Below are 15646 nucleotides of genomic sequence, written 5' to 3'. Positions count from 1 at the left end.
GCGATTTCAACTGCCCCCACCATTAACTGGGAAAACTACTCATGTACCAACTCCTTCACTCAACGCTTTCTGAAATTTTCATAAACTCCAATGCCCTGGATCAACTTATCTACACCCCCACCAGGGGCAACAATATCCTAGATCTAGTCATTACCAATGAGTGACCAGTGCTCCACACTAAAGTGGACACCTCATCGGTCCGATCTGACCACAAGCCAATTACCCTAGATATCTACATCCTGCCTCCACCCCCCCCCCTTAAAGAACCCATGGTAAAAAATTTCTCCAAAGCCAACTTCATGCTTCTTAAGACAGAAGTGGTGAACTTAATGACACCCATGCAGATGGACAATACAGTACACAATTCCACTTTATAAGCACTTAAAGAGTGCATGGATTGTGCTATCCAAGACGCTATCCACAAAAAAAAAAAAGGCCAATCTGGTGGTCCCCTGCCATAAACAAACTTGTTCAACAGAAGGAAGAAACTTTTGCAAAAAAAAACAGAGCAAAATCCCACGAGTGGAGGAGCTCCCTGGTCAACCTCAGTAAGAAGTTGCAATCCCTGATAAAATCCTCCAAAGCTAGTTACGAAAACTAAATCGCCACCGAAACAACCACAAAGCATTCTATAGCTATGTCAAGAATCTCAATGGCAACACTCGGATCTGCTCTGAGTTACAGCACAATGGCACTAAATATACCAAACTGATATTGCCAACATCCTGGCAGATAGCACTTTACCCTCCTCTCACCCCCTAAAGAGCCCATCTCTATACCGGAAGAATGCAAAGTTCTTGTAATCACGGCTGCAGATAAAAACCACACTCTCCAAAGCCAAGAACACAGCATCCATGGGACCGAACATCCCAGGCTGCGTTCTACATGAACTACAGAACCAACTGGCACCCCACCCAAGTACCATGTTCAATCATAGCCTCACCTCAGGCGGTGCACCTACACAGCAACGGTTATCCCACTCCACAAGGGGGGGGGGGGAGAAACCACCACGGACCCTGGGAACTACCGCCGCATTAGCCTGATGAGCCTGGTCTGCGAGGCCATGAACGTATCATCATGGAACTTATAAACAAAGACATTGGTAATATGCAAACTCTGGATCCCACCCAGTTCGGGTTTGTAAAAGGCAGATCACGTCTCCTAAACCTGATAGACTTCTTTGAAGCAGTCACAGTCACCAGAGCAAGGTGGTTCACACCGCATATCTAGATGTTGCCAAGGCTTCGACACCATCCCCCACTCTGGAATTATAAACTCACTAAACTAGGTATAAATCCCCATGTCACAAGATGGGTTGCCAACCGGCTCACTGACAGAACCCACACTGTGAAAGTAGCAGACTTCAGACCAGCGACAAGTGGAGTAGCACAGGGTTCAGTCCTGGGTTCTCTGTTTGGTATCTACTTCTCTGAAGTACAGGCTAACACAGAAGGCCTTTGGCTAACTATGTTCGCAAATGACTGCAAACTAGAAGCCATAATCGAAACTCCTAACGATGGACATCCTACAAAAGGGCCTCACCGAGACAAGATGCCTGTTGTCAAAGCCATGGCCACAAGCTCAATGCCAAAAAGTGCATGGTCATCCCCTTTGGTAAAAATTTTGTACAACATGGGCAATAGTATATAACACCGAAAGGGTGATGAGACCTTGGGACACAGGTGGACAGTAGTCTCCTTTGGATAATCACATCGCCATAGTAGTCAGGAAATCCTTCTACGTGGCACACATCACAAAATGTTTCTCATCCAGAAAAAAAAAAAAATTCATTGTTCCCCTCGACTCATCACTCAGACCAATTAGAGAGTAAAACACCCCTTTTGATATGCACCTCACAAGACATCTACAACAACTGGAAAGGCTGCAGAAATACCTCACAAAGAGGATTACCAGCCTCAAACAGATGCCCTACGCAGACTGTCTCAAAAAATTTCAGCTTTACTCAGTCGCATATCGCCTACTCAGAGGTGATCTCTGCCTAACATACAAAGCTATGTCAAACCCAGAGCTGTTGGACATGCTCCACAAAGAAATCCCAATCCCTCAGAGCTACACGCTCTAGGGACTTAAAACCTTGTCACCACAATAAACAGACCATGTCGGAGGGATCTGTCCCAGAGACTTCCCATACTCTGGAATAAACCATCAAACAAAGCTCCTCATTAGCACTCTTCAAGAAAAATCTTGATTGGACGGGAAATAGGAAATTCACCCCAGGGACCACCTCTGTGGCTCTGCTTGACAGTGGCACAGGAAAATAATTGTCTTGGGTGACAAAGCCAGGGTACCTTTTTGGCTAGGCTTGTATAGACCCCAGGGCCGATAGCATAACGTGCAATATCAGTGAGATATCAGTGAGACTAGTTTTAAGTGCCAGTCAAAAGGTTATGGGTTGAAAGCATCTCTTAAGTGCATCTCATTTTGAAGAGCATTTCTCGTTTGGGGTCTTAAAGTTAATATTCCTCCAAGTTACACACTGAAAGGGTCACACATTCACTGTTAGGCAACTGTGTAATCAATATCTACAGTAAACAGAAAAATGTTGGGACTTAAAATGATTTAGTTTTACAAGTAAAAATGACACATTTTAACCATCCTATGAGCTTCCTGGTTGAAGTTGTTAGCACCAGTTAGCAAATGTTCCACATTTTGCTATTTGCTCCACATTGAGGTAGTGTTCCTCATTTGGAAGACAAGAGGTTGAGAGGTATAGCAACATCCACATTTCAGTTTGGACCCGAATACTTTCTTCTGCAATATGGAGAGCTATCTTCCTGAGGCATCATCTTTCTACTAAATCATCAAAATGAAAACACCAAATACTGAGCAAATTCCAAAGGCTGTAGATTACATTCTTAGGTTCAGTGTGTACTAGGCTAATGGCCCTAGAGCCTTTACAAGCCTAGTCTGTAGGTTTACCCTGGCACTGTGCCACCTACCTTAGTTCCCAGTGGCTCTCTCTAGTAGAGCTACTGGAGTGGATCCCCAGGGTGAATTTTTCACTTCCCATCCACTCAAGATTTCTCTTGGAGGACCCAGTGAGGTGATCTATTTGACATGCATGGGAAGTCTATTCAATAGCATGGGCAATCTCTGGGTTATGAACCTGTCCCTCAAGCACGTTCTGTTGATTGTGGTAATGAGGTTGAGGTCTCTGCAGCGTGTGGTGCGCAGGAATTTGGAATTTTTTTTTTATATAGATGTAGCATTTCTAACAGAGCTGAGCTAGACATGGCTTTGCAAGTCAAACAGAGATGGCCTCTAAGCAGGCAATACAAGACAGAACAGTGGATTTTGAGTCTGTCCATACAAAACAAGTAGTCCTAGGATCCTGCGGCCTCTCCAGTTATTGCAGGTGTCTAAGGTACATGCCAAATGGGCAATTGTCCTCAGACTAGCCTAAGAGTAGAGGGAGACAATGACCTCTTTCTTCCTGCAAAACCCTTAATGAGATGTGCCGCATAGGACTTTCTAACCACAGTGGCAATGTGGTCAAAATAGAGGTTGCTGCCACCCTGTATTCCCAGATCTCTTATAACGCCTTCTGTGTTTAGTGGACTACCATCAATGTGCTAATTCATGGGAAACCAGATTTTCCACCAAGGGGATAATGACATTTTTTGGCATGGAGCTTAAGGCCATGGTTCTGACACCAGTCATTAGTCTCACTAAAGGCTTTCTGTAGATGTCAACATTACTTGGGAGTTAATAGCAGCTCCCAACTTGCAATAGTTTACGAACTTTGTCAGCCAGAGTCCCTTTGTGTTGGCCTGGACTTCAGAGAAGTCGATACCAAACAGGAGACAACCCAGCATCGAACCCTGTGGGACTCCACTTGAGACTGGTAGGCAGTCTGACTTGGGAGTCAGCTACATTGAGAACTCGGCACAGCTCCTCGTGGTGGCCAGCAGTGTTCCTCTAGCAGCAGAGACCAGAAAAGACTACCTTTCCAGATTTTAAGTATTTTTCTTGGCTTTTTTCGACTTTTTGTGCCTTTCGACTACTGTTTCTGCTTATTTTATCAAAGTTTGCACTGTTTTTACTGTGTTTAAAAGCTAAAACTGTTTACTGCACTTGCAGATTTTGCTGATCCCTGGGCTTTGTCTTGGTTCCTGTTTTCTCCATTTTCCTTGTTTGGTCAAGGGGTAGTTTCTTTACTCACTAGTGGGAGTAGGGAGTACTGAGCTGCCTGTTTGTCCTCAGAGGAGTGGTTTAAGGCAGTAACTTGTAGTTTATTGGCCATTTTGGGTCATTTCCTGTCTTTTCCAGCCCCCTGCTATAAAGCACGCTTTAGCGCGGAGTTGCCACTGTTGCACACTAGGGCAGCTACGGTTAAGCAGGTTTAAACTATTCGGGCTACCTAAAGTCCACTCTTCAAATTTTCCCTTGAAACTACCTTCCTCGACCTATACTACTGATCTAATCAGCGTATCCTATAACTAAAAAGATCATCTCTACTTGACTCTAAGTAGACTATTCTCCGTTAAACCCAGCACTTGCTCCTACAGTACTTATAACCTTGATACGGCACTCTTATAGATAGCACCCCAAAAAGGCAACCCCCCATTTCTCGGTCACCCACATCCCCCGGAATCTTTTTTTAAAGTTTTTTGTCTATCCTTCTAGCATGTCGAGGGATCAGTTGCTAGTGTCCTCTCCTGCTCAGCTGGTGAACCTGGGAATATTGAGGCAATGTTACAATTGCCTCATGTACACAGACAACCCTCTCCTCCTCCCACAAAACACAAATACATGCGAGAGATGCAACTATACGGCCAAACTGGAGGCTGAGCTCTCTCAACATAGGACTGGCAAGACCAGTCAGGAGGAGGTTACCACACACACTATAGACCCAGTCTCACATAGTACCATTACAACCTCAAATCATACACATAAACACACAAAGACATACTCGGAGGCTCTGATCAAAAATCTACCAAAACAGCAGAGGCCACCAAAGCTGACACCCAAACAACCACCACCTCAGAACACAACACCTGCAACACATAGACCTCACAGTCAGAGTGTCAAACAGTCACAGCCCTTAAGGCCAAACACAATGCCAGACACACTAGTCATTGGTGACTCCATAGTCAGACACACTGACGTCCCGCTCACCAGACTAAGGAGAAGGTCACAGTAAGCTGTCGGGCGCTAGAATCCGCCACATAACGCAAGCACTCAGGTCTCTCAACAGCAGGTACAAATACGACTCAGTCATTGTCCACGCTGGTGTAAACGACCTGAGACGTACCTCCTTGGACTACATGAAAAGAGACATTGAGGAGCTCTCTGATTATGTAGCCCAGGCAGGTATGACCCTGACCTTGAGCAGGGTTCCTACCTTCACCAAGAATGATGCCACAATACAGAGATAAGATGATCAGCTTTAACAATTGGCTTAAACACTGGTGTCATTCAAAGGGGATCCAGTATCTGTCTGCCTGGGATGACATGCTGGACAAGCCACGCTGCTTCGCAAGGGACGGCTTGCACCTGTCACCCTGGGATTCGGATATTGGCAAAGGCTCTTGCCACCCCATAGTGCCTTTTTAGGCAAGGCTCAAATTCTAAACCTACCACCCTAGAACACAAAAAGGAAAAAACTAAGGGTAATGCTGCTCAATGCCAGAAGTCTAAATCTCAAAATGCACGCACTCGAGGCCCTTCTCAGTATGGAGAACATCGATGTCTGTGCTGTGACAGAAACCTGGTTCAAGGCTCCTGAGAGCACCCCAGCGCTATCAGGTTTTACCTCATATCATGCGTTCCAGCCCCAAAATCAGGAAAATACCAAGAAAGGAGGGGGGGTATCCATATTCATCAAGGACACCCACACCTCAAGACTGGTGGCAACGCATGATGCATCGGAGACCATCCAGGTGCAATTAACCGTAGGCAAGACTGCTCTGCAAATTGTAGCATGTTACAGGCCACCCTCACAAACTCAGGAACCTCACATGGCCTTCCTGAAAACACTAGAGGGGATAAATGTATCACCAAACACCATCATACTAGGTGACTTCAATTACCCAAATATAGACTGGGAACACTACTCAAGCCCAAACACCCTAGCCCAAAAGTTCCTGGAATTCATAAACTCAAATGCCATGGAACAACTAGTCACCATCCCCACAAGAGGAGATAACATACTTGATCTCATCATCACGAACATGGGAGCACAATGTTCAACACCGAAGTATACCCTCACTGGTGAGATCAGATCACAAACTAATCTCGCTGGAGGTCCTCATCCCACCCCACCTGAAATAAAAAGACCACAGTAAAGAACTTCTCAAAAGCCGACTTCACACTTCTAAAGACTAGTGTGGTCTCCTTTAAGGCCCCGAGCGGCGGAAAACAGTACTCAAGCCGCTGAATCACTTACAAATGCCTTCTACCAGCACCTGCAGGACTGCATGGATAAGGCAATCCCAAGCAAAACAAAGACTCTTTGTACCAAAGGCAAGCGTCCAGTCTGGTGGACCCCAGCCATAAACAAACTCTACAACAAAAGGAGGAAGCTACTACAAGATAGAGCAAAATCCTTAAAAGGTAAGACACCCTTGATCACTATAAGTAAAAAACTAAGAGCTCTCAAAATCATCCAAAGCAAATTTCGAGAGAAAAATAGCTAAAGACTCAAAAGACAATCATAAGGCCTTCTTTAGCTATGTTAGAAACCTAGGAGGAAACTCCCAGATATGCTCAGAACTAGTTCAAAATGATGTGAAGATTACTGATCCTACAGACATTGCCAACATACTGGCTGACAGGTTCAGTGCAAACTTCTCCCCAAAAGGAGAGATATCTATACCAAATGATTGCAGCGCCCCAAACATCTCCAGCGCCCAAGTGAGAACTGCTCTCTCCAAAGCAAAAAACACAGCATCCATGGGACCTGATGGTGTCCCCGGCTGTGTGCTCCACGAACTCAATGAGGAATTAAACCCACAGCTAGGACAGCTGTTTAATCAAAGTCTTACCTCTGGATACGCACCCAGGAGTGGCGCACTGCAACTGTGGTCCCACTTCACAAAGGCGGTGCCTCCACCGACCCTGGAAATTACCGCCCATTAGCTTGACAAGCCTTATCTGCAAAGCCATGGAGAGGATCATAATGGACCTCATAAATAAAGACATAGAGAATTTGCAGACTTTGGATCCAACCCAGTTTGGCTTTGTCAAAGGCAGATCATGCCTTTTAAACTTGGTTGACTTTTTGAAACAGTCACCAAAGCCATTAATGAGGGAAAGGCAGTCCATACAGCCTACCTCGATCTGGCTAAGGCCTTGATACAATACCGCACTCGGGTATCATTGAAAAACTCATCAGCTTAAATGTTAACCCATACATCACAAGATGGGTTGCAAACTGGCTGAGTGACAGAACCCACAGGGTCAGAGTTGCTGGCGCCATGTCAGACTCAAAGCCTGTCACAAGTGGTGTCCCACAGGGCTCAGTCCTGGGCCCACTCTTGTTTGGCATCTACTTTTCAGTACAAGCAAACACAGGAGGGTTATGGCTGACAAAGTTTGCAGATGACTGCAAACTGGGCCATAGTAGAAAACACATCTGACACAGATATCCTTCAGAAGGGTCTCACAGAAACGGATAACTGGTGCCAGAGCCACGGACTAAAGTTAAATGCCAAAAAATGCATAGTCATACCCTTCGGGAAAAACAAGGTTACCCCTAGCTACCAAATAGGTGGCAATCCACTGAGCACAGAAGAAGTTATCAGGGACCTGGGGACCCAGGTTGATAGTAGTCTGTCATTCGACACCCATGTAGCTAAAGTAGTTAGGAAGACCTTCTACATTGCCCACCTTATCATGAAGGGATTCTCATCTAGATCAAGGGAGGTTATAGTCTCCCTTTACTCATCACTCAGACCAATGATTGAGTACAATGCCCCATTCGGAATGTATCTGACCCGACACTTGCAGCAGCTGGAGAGGCCACAAAGTTCCTCACCAAAACGATAAAGGGTCTCAAAAATCTATCCTATGCTGCCCGCCTCAAAGAACTCCAGCTCTATTCAGTCGCTTACATGCTCAGAGGTGACCTTTGCCTAACATACAAGGCCATGTCAAACCCAGATTTGATGAATATGCTTCACCTCAAAAATCTAGATCCATCAGAGCCACAAGGGCGGAGACTTAAACCTCGACACGGCTATTAATAGGGCGTGCTGGAGGGATAGATTCATCACCCAAAGACTCCCTATGCTGTGGAACAAAATCCCGGTACATGTGAGGCAGAGCACCTCGCTGGCCTTGTTCAAGAGAAATCTTGACCAATGGATGGGAGATCGCAAATATACCCCAGGGATTACCTCAGTGTCACTGCTCGACAGAGGCACAGCAAAATAATGGGTATAGTTCCCCATACTAAAAGGGTGGCGTAAGCCACAAAACGATGGGCTAGGCTTGTAAATGCCCTCGGGCAGATAGCCTAGTATGAACCTATGAACCTATAAGCCAGTTTGCAACCCACCTAGTGAGATACGGGTTGATGCCTAGCTTAGTCAGTTTCTGCGATTCCTGAGTGGGTAATTGTATGAAAGGCCCTGGCCAGATCAAGGAAGGCTGTATGAACCACCCTGCCTTCATCCACAGCTCTGGTGACAGACTCAAAAGAGTCACATTGAGCAGCCGTGATCTGCCCTTCACAAAAGCAGACCGTGTAGGATCCAGGGTGATATTGAAGAAGTATATTAACTCACCAGTTAGTTTGTGCAGGAATGGGCGTGGCCTGTTTGACAAGGCAGCAGGCTGAGTTTCAATATGTAACTCCACCATGACATGGTGAGCCCCCCCCTGCACCCCCCAACAAGTGTTGTGCAACGGTGCTGGTGCTGCAAACAATTTCAGCCGTTAACAGTATCATTTAGAGAAACTGTTTTATGGTGTGAACTCTGCCTGATTAAAATGCTTGTAGATCACATTTCAGTCAGTTTTATGCCCCAGTAAAACATTTCTTTTTTGGCAGCGAATTTCTACAATAAAACATTTCTACAATAAAACATTGGGGTTGCTTTCGGCACAGATGCTGAATATTAATTCTACTGCAATGTGTCAGGCGGGGTTTGGGCGGGGCTTGCTACTGCACATCTGGTGGGTTAATATAAAGGGCAGCCACGGTGGTGCAGCAGTTAGCGTTGCCACCTCACAGCAAGAGGTTCTCCGGTTCGATTCTTGGCTGGGGTGCCTTCTGTACAGAGTCTGCATGTCCTCCCTGTGGTCGTGTGGGTTTCCTCCCACATCCCAAAGACATTCAGTAGGTGGATTAGACACTCTAAATTGGCCCTAGGTGCGAGTGTGTGCACCTTCTGTGGAAGGTTGGGCGCCGGGCTGGCAACTAGACACTGTAAAGCTCCACTGCCAATTATGAGGGGACAGATGATCCACTGTGGCGACCCCTAACCAAAAGAAGATCACCGGATCCAGAGTCTGGGGGTTCACTATATCCTTGTTTATTAGGTCCAAATCAACCAAATATACGTCACTATAGTACTTTTTTTTATTATTTTTAAACGCTGACGGGAGTACCACACTCAAGGAGCTGTCCCTCTACCAAAGCGTTGACAGACAAAAATAATGAAGAGCAATTGAGTAAAGGATCTATGGGGTCTTGCCCATGTAACACTACAACTGCAAACAATACTTTACTTTTTACCTCCCACACAACCGCTAATTAAATGCGGCGACTCCGAAAATCGCACATGAAAGAAATGAATAAAGGCCATACAAACAATGAATATTAATATGGTATGCATAGCTGTCAATCATGCATGCTTCCCATACGACAGCGCGCCCCTTCACCTATCAATCACTACAACCACGCCTACATCTGCGCAGAACGGCCTGCAAGGTACAGCACCATAAAGCTGCATTGTAATTACGTACTTTCTCAAAGTAAAGTTTTTTTCAGTTATGCATTTTCGGAAAGACATACCATCTGAACTCCAAACGCCTATCCTTATTCTCACCGAATTGGCAGTAGGCCACACATTTTATGAGAAACAGACCAAAATAGAAGGCAAAAACTGGATATTCTGCGAAAACCTAGAAAAATAAACTGACACGGTACTTTTAGTGTAGATACCCCTGCGTAGCCACTTCAATTGTGCTGTGTATCTAATACGACTTCATATCTCACTCCTAAAATATTAACATATACAACACAAGACAACGCTAAAAGAAAATTACATCATAACAGAATTTAAGCATATAAATAGGACAAATCCAATGTTTAGACCTGTTGCTACTGCCACCGCTGACTCCATGTCCTTGCGTCTTTGGTGAACCTAAAAAAAAAAAAAAACAAAACTGTGACAAGCAAGTTACGTTCAGGTTTAAAGCTCAACTCTAAACGCACAAAATTGATATGCACGAGGTATGATACAGGACTAAAATCCCCACTTCTCCTCATTCCAAGACAAAGTTTTTCAAACACAGACATTTAAAACTAAAATGCTGCAGAACACGAATGCCACCTACTACTCAATAAAATAAATATCAAGATATGTGAAAACAGACCTACATCAACTTCCAAAGCTAAATTTCATGGGTTTAAACCTCTTCAAATATATTCCTGCTTTACAAAACAGTTTAATTACTATTACTATCAAAGAGAGCGCGAAAAGGAAAAAAAAAAAAAAAGAAAGCAAACCAACTGAAAAAGCTGGGAAAACGTTTTACAAACAACACACTAACTTCACTTACCAAAAAACACTCTAAATAACAAGAATTAAAAGCACGTGCACTACTTAAAACTCAAGAATTTTACGAAAAGGTCGAAGGTTAGACGTACCAAAATAGAGGCCATGTTAAAATCAAAACTTCCATGTATTTCTCGAAAACGGTACTGTTTCAATAAAATTACGCCTTTGTGTGATACACTTTAAATATTACAATATAACTGTTTAATTTTTACCTCAAGTGTTTAAAGATTTTAGAAAGCAGTGTACATAAGTATATAGTGAACCCCCCATTAAACTGAAGTGAATGAAAAAGTCCCGGCGGCTGTACGGAGTTGCTATGAGAGTTCCCCACGTGAGGATAAGTTGTAAAAGCGAATATTATAGACAGTAGAAAGTTATAACTGTACGCATTAGAGCGATTTCAAAGTATTCTTTAGGCAACAAAATGGAATTCGAAGAACTGGGTATTGGGGAAGAGTGTGGAGTGTTTGGTTGTGTAGCTGCTGGAGACTGGCCAACTCAGTTAGATATTCCACACGTAATAACTCTTGGGTTGGTGGCACTGCAGCATAGGTAAGGCACACTTAGCACCAAGGAACTGCTGTATAAGTACCACGTAGTGTTTTCACAATGGTAATAGCAGTTAAAGTATTATTTATATACGATCTTAACCAAGTGGGTTTAGTTAAAGTATTTAATCTTGTCCTTGCAAATGTGCGATGTATTACGTTTGTCAAACTTTTTGAGTTTTGTTGATTTCCGCTGTGTATGTCTTCTGATTATTTTTGTTATTTGATTCTTTTTCCTTTTATTTGTGGCATTTGATGGGTGGATGGATTTGAATATAAAGCCTGTGCACTTTTTAGTTTTTGTGCAGCATTTCAAATCGGTTTAGAAGAAGTGTGTGTTTTCATTTTGTAGTTACTGTATCAAGTTGGATGCAATATTCGTCTATAAGCAACCTGGTTGTTATGGACATTTACTGACGTGACTGACTGCAGCAATTAACAGCAGAGAAAGGGGAGTGCTTTGTCGCCTGGATGATTTTTTGCCCACATTTGGCACTTACAAATACTGAACAATGATTATTTTATGTTACAGTACTGGTCATTTAAATATTTTTGGTGTACCGTGAAAAGTAAGTGATGATTTGTCAAGCAAAATTCTTGCTTACAGTGTTAGCTGGTGGTGGGGAGTGAGAAAAGAGTGGTCAGGGGACGCTAAATACGCTTGAGTAATTATTACTCAACTGACACTAAATCGGCTGTCAGAGCCCTGAATCTCGGAGCTAATGATTTGTACATTAACATTTTTTTAAGTCTTCATGGTGTAGGGATGAAAGGGTTGGACAGTTACAGTTTACTACTAACTTGAACATGAAATTCTTTGCCTAATAGTAAGGCAAATCTTCCTAACATGGCAGTTTTTTGTCCAAATGTTGGCCCGGGTTGTGTCTTTTGAAAAGCCTACCCGGAAAACATGCAAAATACAAAAATGGGATGGGGAACTTACTATCCCTGCTGCTATCGAAGTAAATTGTGCCATTAATTACTGAAAAATCAGCATCAATAAAGAAAGGAAGAGAATCATAATTTGGTTTTGTGGATGCACGCAAAGATGCCAGTAATGTGACATTAGGCTGGGGGCAGACCGCTCTACTAATAAACAGGAAAGAGGAAACTTTATTATGTCTTGAAATTACCGTTTTTGGTATGAATAAATCCTGATTTGATAATCTTAACTTTTTATCGCTGTTAAAGTTAAAAATATTTTCTGATATGAGAATAGAATCATTTGATGTATTTTTTTTTGCCTTTTAATTCCATTGCTGACCTAAGAAGACAGTGAATGGCAGATGGGAGCTCTGTAAAGGTAGCAGAATTTTTTTTTGAGTACTCTGCTCCATGTCACCCAGTAGGTGTCTTGCAGTGCCTACCTATGTATAGCTGATGCAGATGTTCTTCCACATGCTTACCTTATTTGTCTGGGCTGCATGCTGGTTTGCATCTCCTCCAAGTTCTTTTGCATGAGAGAGTACCTCTCAACTGCCCATATTTTTGCCTCTTATATTTTTTGTCTATTTTTCGTAAAATGTGTGGCTTTCTGGTAAAGCATTAAGGATTGAAGTTACTACATGATGACAGACTTGAATTTGATTTCATATATATTTATTAGTATCTAATTTCTGTTCTACCTCTCAAGTTTTTATCTAGTATCTTACTATCTCCTCAGGTATCTATGTCATATGGCCATCTCAACAAATGTTTACCAAACTATCAGCTTGTATATTTAGATATTGTTATTGTTTGATTTTATATTAATGTAATTTCTTGTATCTAATTGTAAAGTTATACTTCTGTTAATTGTGGGAGCTTTTCTCCCCGGGCCTCTACTGAAAAAGGACATGTATCCAGCTAGACTAGCCCAGTCAACAAATGTAAAATAAAATAAATAAAAAATAAAATAAATATCCTTCAGACAATGCATGTTAATGTAAAATAAGAAGTTATGTACCTACCATAACGTTCAATGTTAGTTGTCTTCTCTCGCCTTCTTTCTTGCTTGATGGGTTCGGAGCCGATCCCTCGGCTCCGACTCGGCACTTGCTAAGCTCGAGAGTCACTTTTACCAGCTCGAGGCAGCCCCATATCCCATGATGCAAGGCGGTAAGTACCCAGATCTCGTTTGTTGACAAAGGGCAATAACACCAAGCATAAAATACTTCCCAAAGGAAGAAGAAACTTACAGATGGAAAAAGGACCAGGTCTGAATGGTCTTTAGCATAATAGTTTCTTATACAAGGTCTGTCCAGGCCAGGGGAAGGAGGGAGGGTCGCAAGAAAGAAGGCGAGAAGACAACTAACATGGAACGTTATGGTAGGTACATAACTTCTTAATGTTAAGTTGTCAATCTCGCCTTCATTCTTGCTTGATGGGACCGCGTCCTAGCACCTCTATCCTGGGTGGCTCAATGGAACAAACTCTTGAGGACTGTAGAGCCAAAACTGGCTCTGTCCCTGGAGGCCAAGTCCAATTTGTAATGGGAAACAAAAGTGTGAGGAGTAGCCCAAGTGGCCGCTGCACAAATAGTGTCCAAAGGAAGTCTAGCTTGAAAAGCTGTAGAAGTAGCTAAACTCCTAGTTGAATGTGCTTTAGGTTTTGAGCACAGCTGTTTTCCCCTGAGCGTATAAATTTCAGTGATGACCGAAGAAAGCCATCTGGACAAAGTCACTTTAGAAACAGGAAGGCCTTTTTTATTATCTGCATAGGAAACAAAAAGTTGATCAGATTTTCTAAATTTTTTTGTTCTGTCCAAATAATATCTAAGTTGACGATGGACATCAAGATAATGTAGCTTTTGTTCAGCTCTGTCTGAATAGTTAGGGAAAAATACCGGGAGATCAATGGATTGATTCAAATTGTTCTTTGAAGCGACCTTAGGTAAAAAGGTTGGGTTAGTTCTCAAAGATACTCTGTCTTTGTGAAAAACCAAATAGGGGGGTCGAACCGAAAGAGCATGAAGTTCAGACACCCTCCTGGCAGATGTAATAGCCACTAGAAATAACGTTTTCCAAGAAAGATATTTCAGGGAACAAGAAACAGCTGGCTCGAAGGGGAAGAATCAAGGATGTCAGCACTAAATTTAGATCCCACTGAGGAGGAGGATTCCTGATTGGAGGTTTTAGTAGGAAAATTCCCTTCAAGAAGGCCCTGCAGAGCCTATGGGACATAATATTATGATCTGCTATCCCGACATGAAAATTGGAAATAGCAGCCAATTGAACCCTGACTGTGGAAGAAGAGGAGCCTGCATGAAAAATCTCTGCTAAGAAGTCCAGAACTGCCTGAACAGGGGCAGTAAAAGGATCAATATTTTGGGCCTTAGCCCAATAAGAGAAACGTTTCCATTTGCTTGTGTAAATCCTCCTGGTAGAGGATTTTAGTGAAGCTACTATGATGTCTCTAACTGGGTTAGAGATCAAAGGAAGCCTGGTTAAGGAAGGAAGTGGAGCAACCATGCTGTGAGGTTGAGAGAAGGGATTGACCGGTGCAGCTGACCGGATTGGTGAATCAGTAGATCTGGCACTGGGTCCAGATGCCACGGCTGCACCAAAAGGTGATGATGGAGGAAGGGAACCAAACTTGTCGAGGCCAGTAAGGAGCAATGAGAATCAATTTGGCTCTCAAAGCGGTAGCTTTCTGGATCACCTGAGGGATCAGAGGAAATGGAGGAAGGCATAAAGAAGTCCCTGGGGCCAATCCTGGGTCAGAGCGTCTCTGGGGGATGGCCTGATAGAGGAAGAGGCTGAAGAAGTCTGGACATTTGCTGTTTTGGGGAGTAGCAAAAGATCGCAACATGGGCGACCCCATTCCAGAAAAATCTCTTCCGCTATAGATTGCTTGAGAGACCACTCGTGAGGCATGAGGATAGCTCTGCTCAATCTGTCCGCTATAATGTTGGTTTTCCCAGGGATATGCGTTGCTACCAGAAACCGATGAGAGGAGATCGCCCATTGCCAAAGTCTGAGCGCTTCTCGACACAAGGGGTAGGACTTGGTTCCGCCCTGTTTGTTGATATACCAAACTACAGACATGTTGTCTGTGTGGACTGCAATTGTCCCTACGGGAAGAAAGTCGTTGAGGGCTTGCAAGCGTTAAAAGCACTGCTCTCATCTCCAGGACATTTATGTGCAGATGGTACTCGAGCGGTTGCCACGTCCCATGAACCATCCTGCCCTGATAATGACCCCCACCCGATCAGGAGGCATCCGTGGTGACAGTGGCTATCGGGACGGAGGTACAAAGCACCTGCCTTGGTGAACCTGAGGCGATGTGATCCACCAAGCAAGATGCTCTTTGCATGTCTGTGTCACCAGAATCTGGTGACGCATTGGAAGTTGCTGGTATGACCACTGT

The 15646-nt window shown here is 43.7% G+C and overlaps 2 protein-coding genes across 7 annotated transcripts in view; one reads left to right on the top strand and one right to left on the bottom strand.

Annotated features, from left to right (window-relative positions):
* The window catches only part of PAICS (phosphoribosylaminoimidazole carboxylase and phosphoribosylaminoimidazolesuccinocarboxamide synthase), a 1039115-nt gene that overhangs the window by 626092 nt on the left and 397377 nt on the right, over positions 1-15646 (bottom strand). For 2 of the 6 annotated variants that reach the window (XM_044062488.1, XM_044062489.1), the window contains one exon: positions 10286-10334. In XM_044062488.1, coding sequence (XP_043918423.1) covers positions 10286-10334 — 49 coding nt within the window. Of the gene's footprint in view, positions 1-10285; positions 10335-10566; positions 10711-10752; positions 10815-10840; positions 10948-15646 lie in introns of those variants that run through there. The other 4 variants (XM_044062490.1, XM_044062493.1, XM_044062491.1 and 1 more) reach the window with 4 other exon arrangements.
* PPAT (phosphoribosyl pyrophosphate amidotransferase) overlaps positions 11104-15646 on the top strand; it is a gene marked incomplete in the record, with an annotated part of 1466229 nt that continues 1461686 nt past the window's right edge. The window contains 1 exon segment of the mRNA XM_044062494.1: positions 11104-11303. Coding sequence (XP_043918429.1) covers positions 11176-11303 — 128 coding nt within the window.

The sequence above is a fragment of the Protopterus annectens genome, chromosome 2.part1 (assembly GCF_019279795.1).
Source record: "Protopterus annectens isolate FY-2018-M chromosome 2.part1, PAN1.0, whole genome shotgun sequence".
NCBI classification, from domain to species: domain Eukaryota; kingdom Metazoa; phylum Chordata; order Ceratodontiformes; family Protopteridae; genus Protopterus; species Protopterus annectens.
This window is presented reverse-complemented; position numbering and strand designations above follow the sequence as displayed.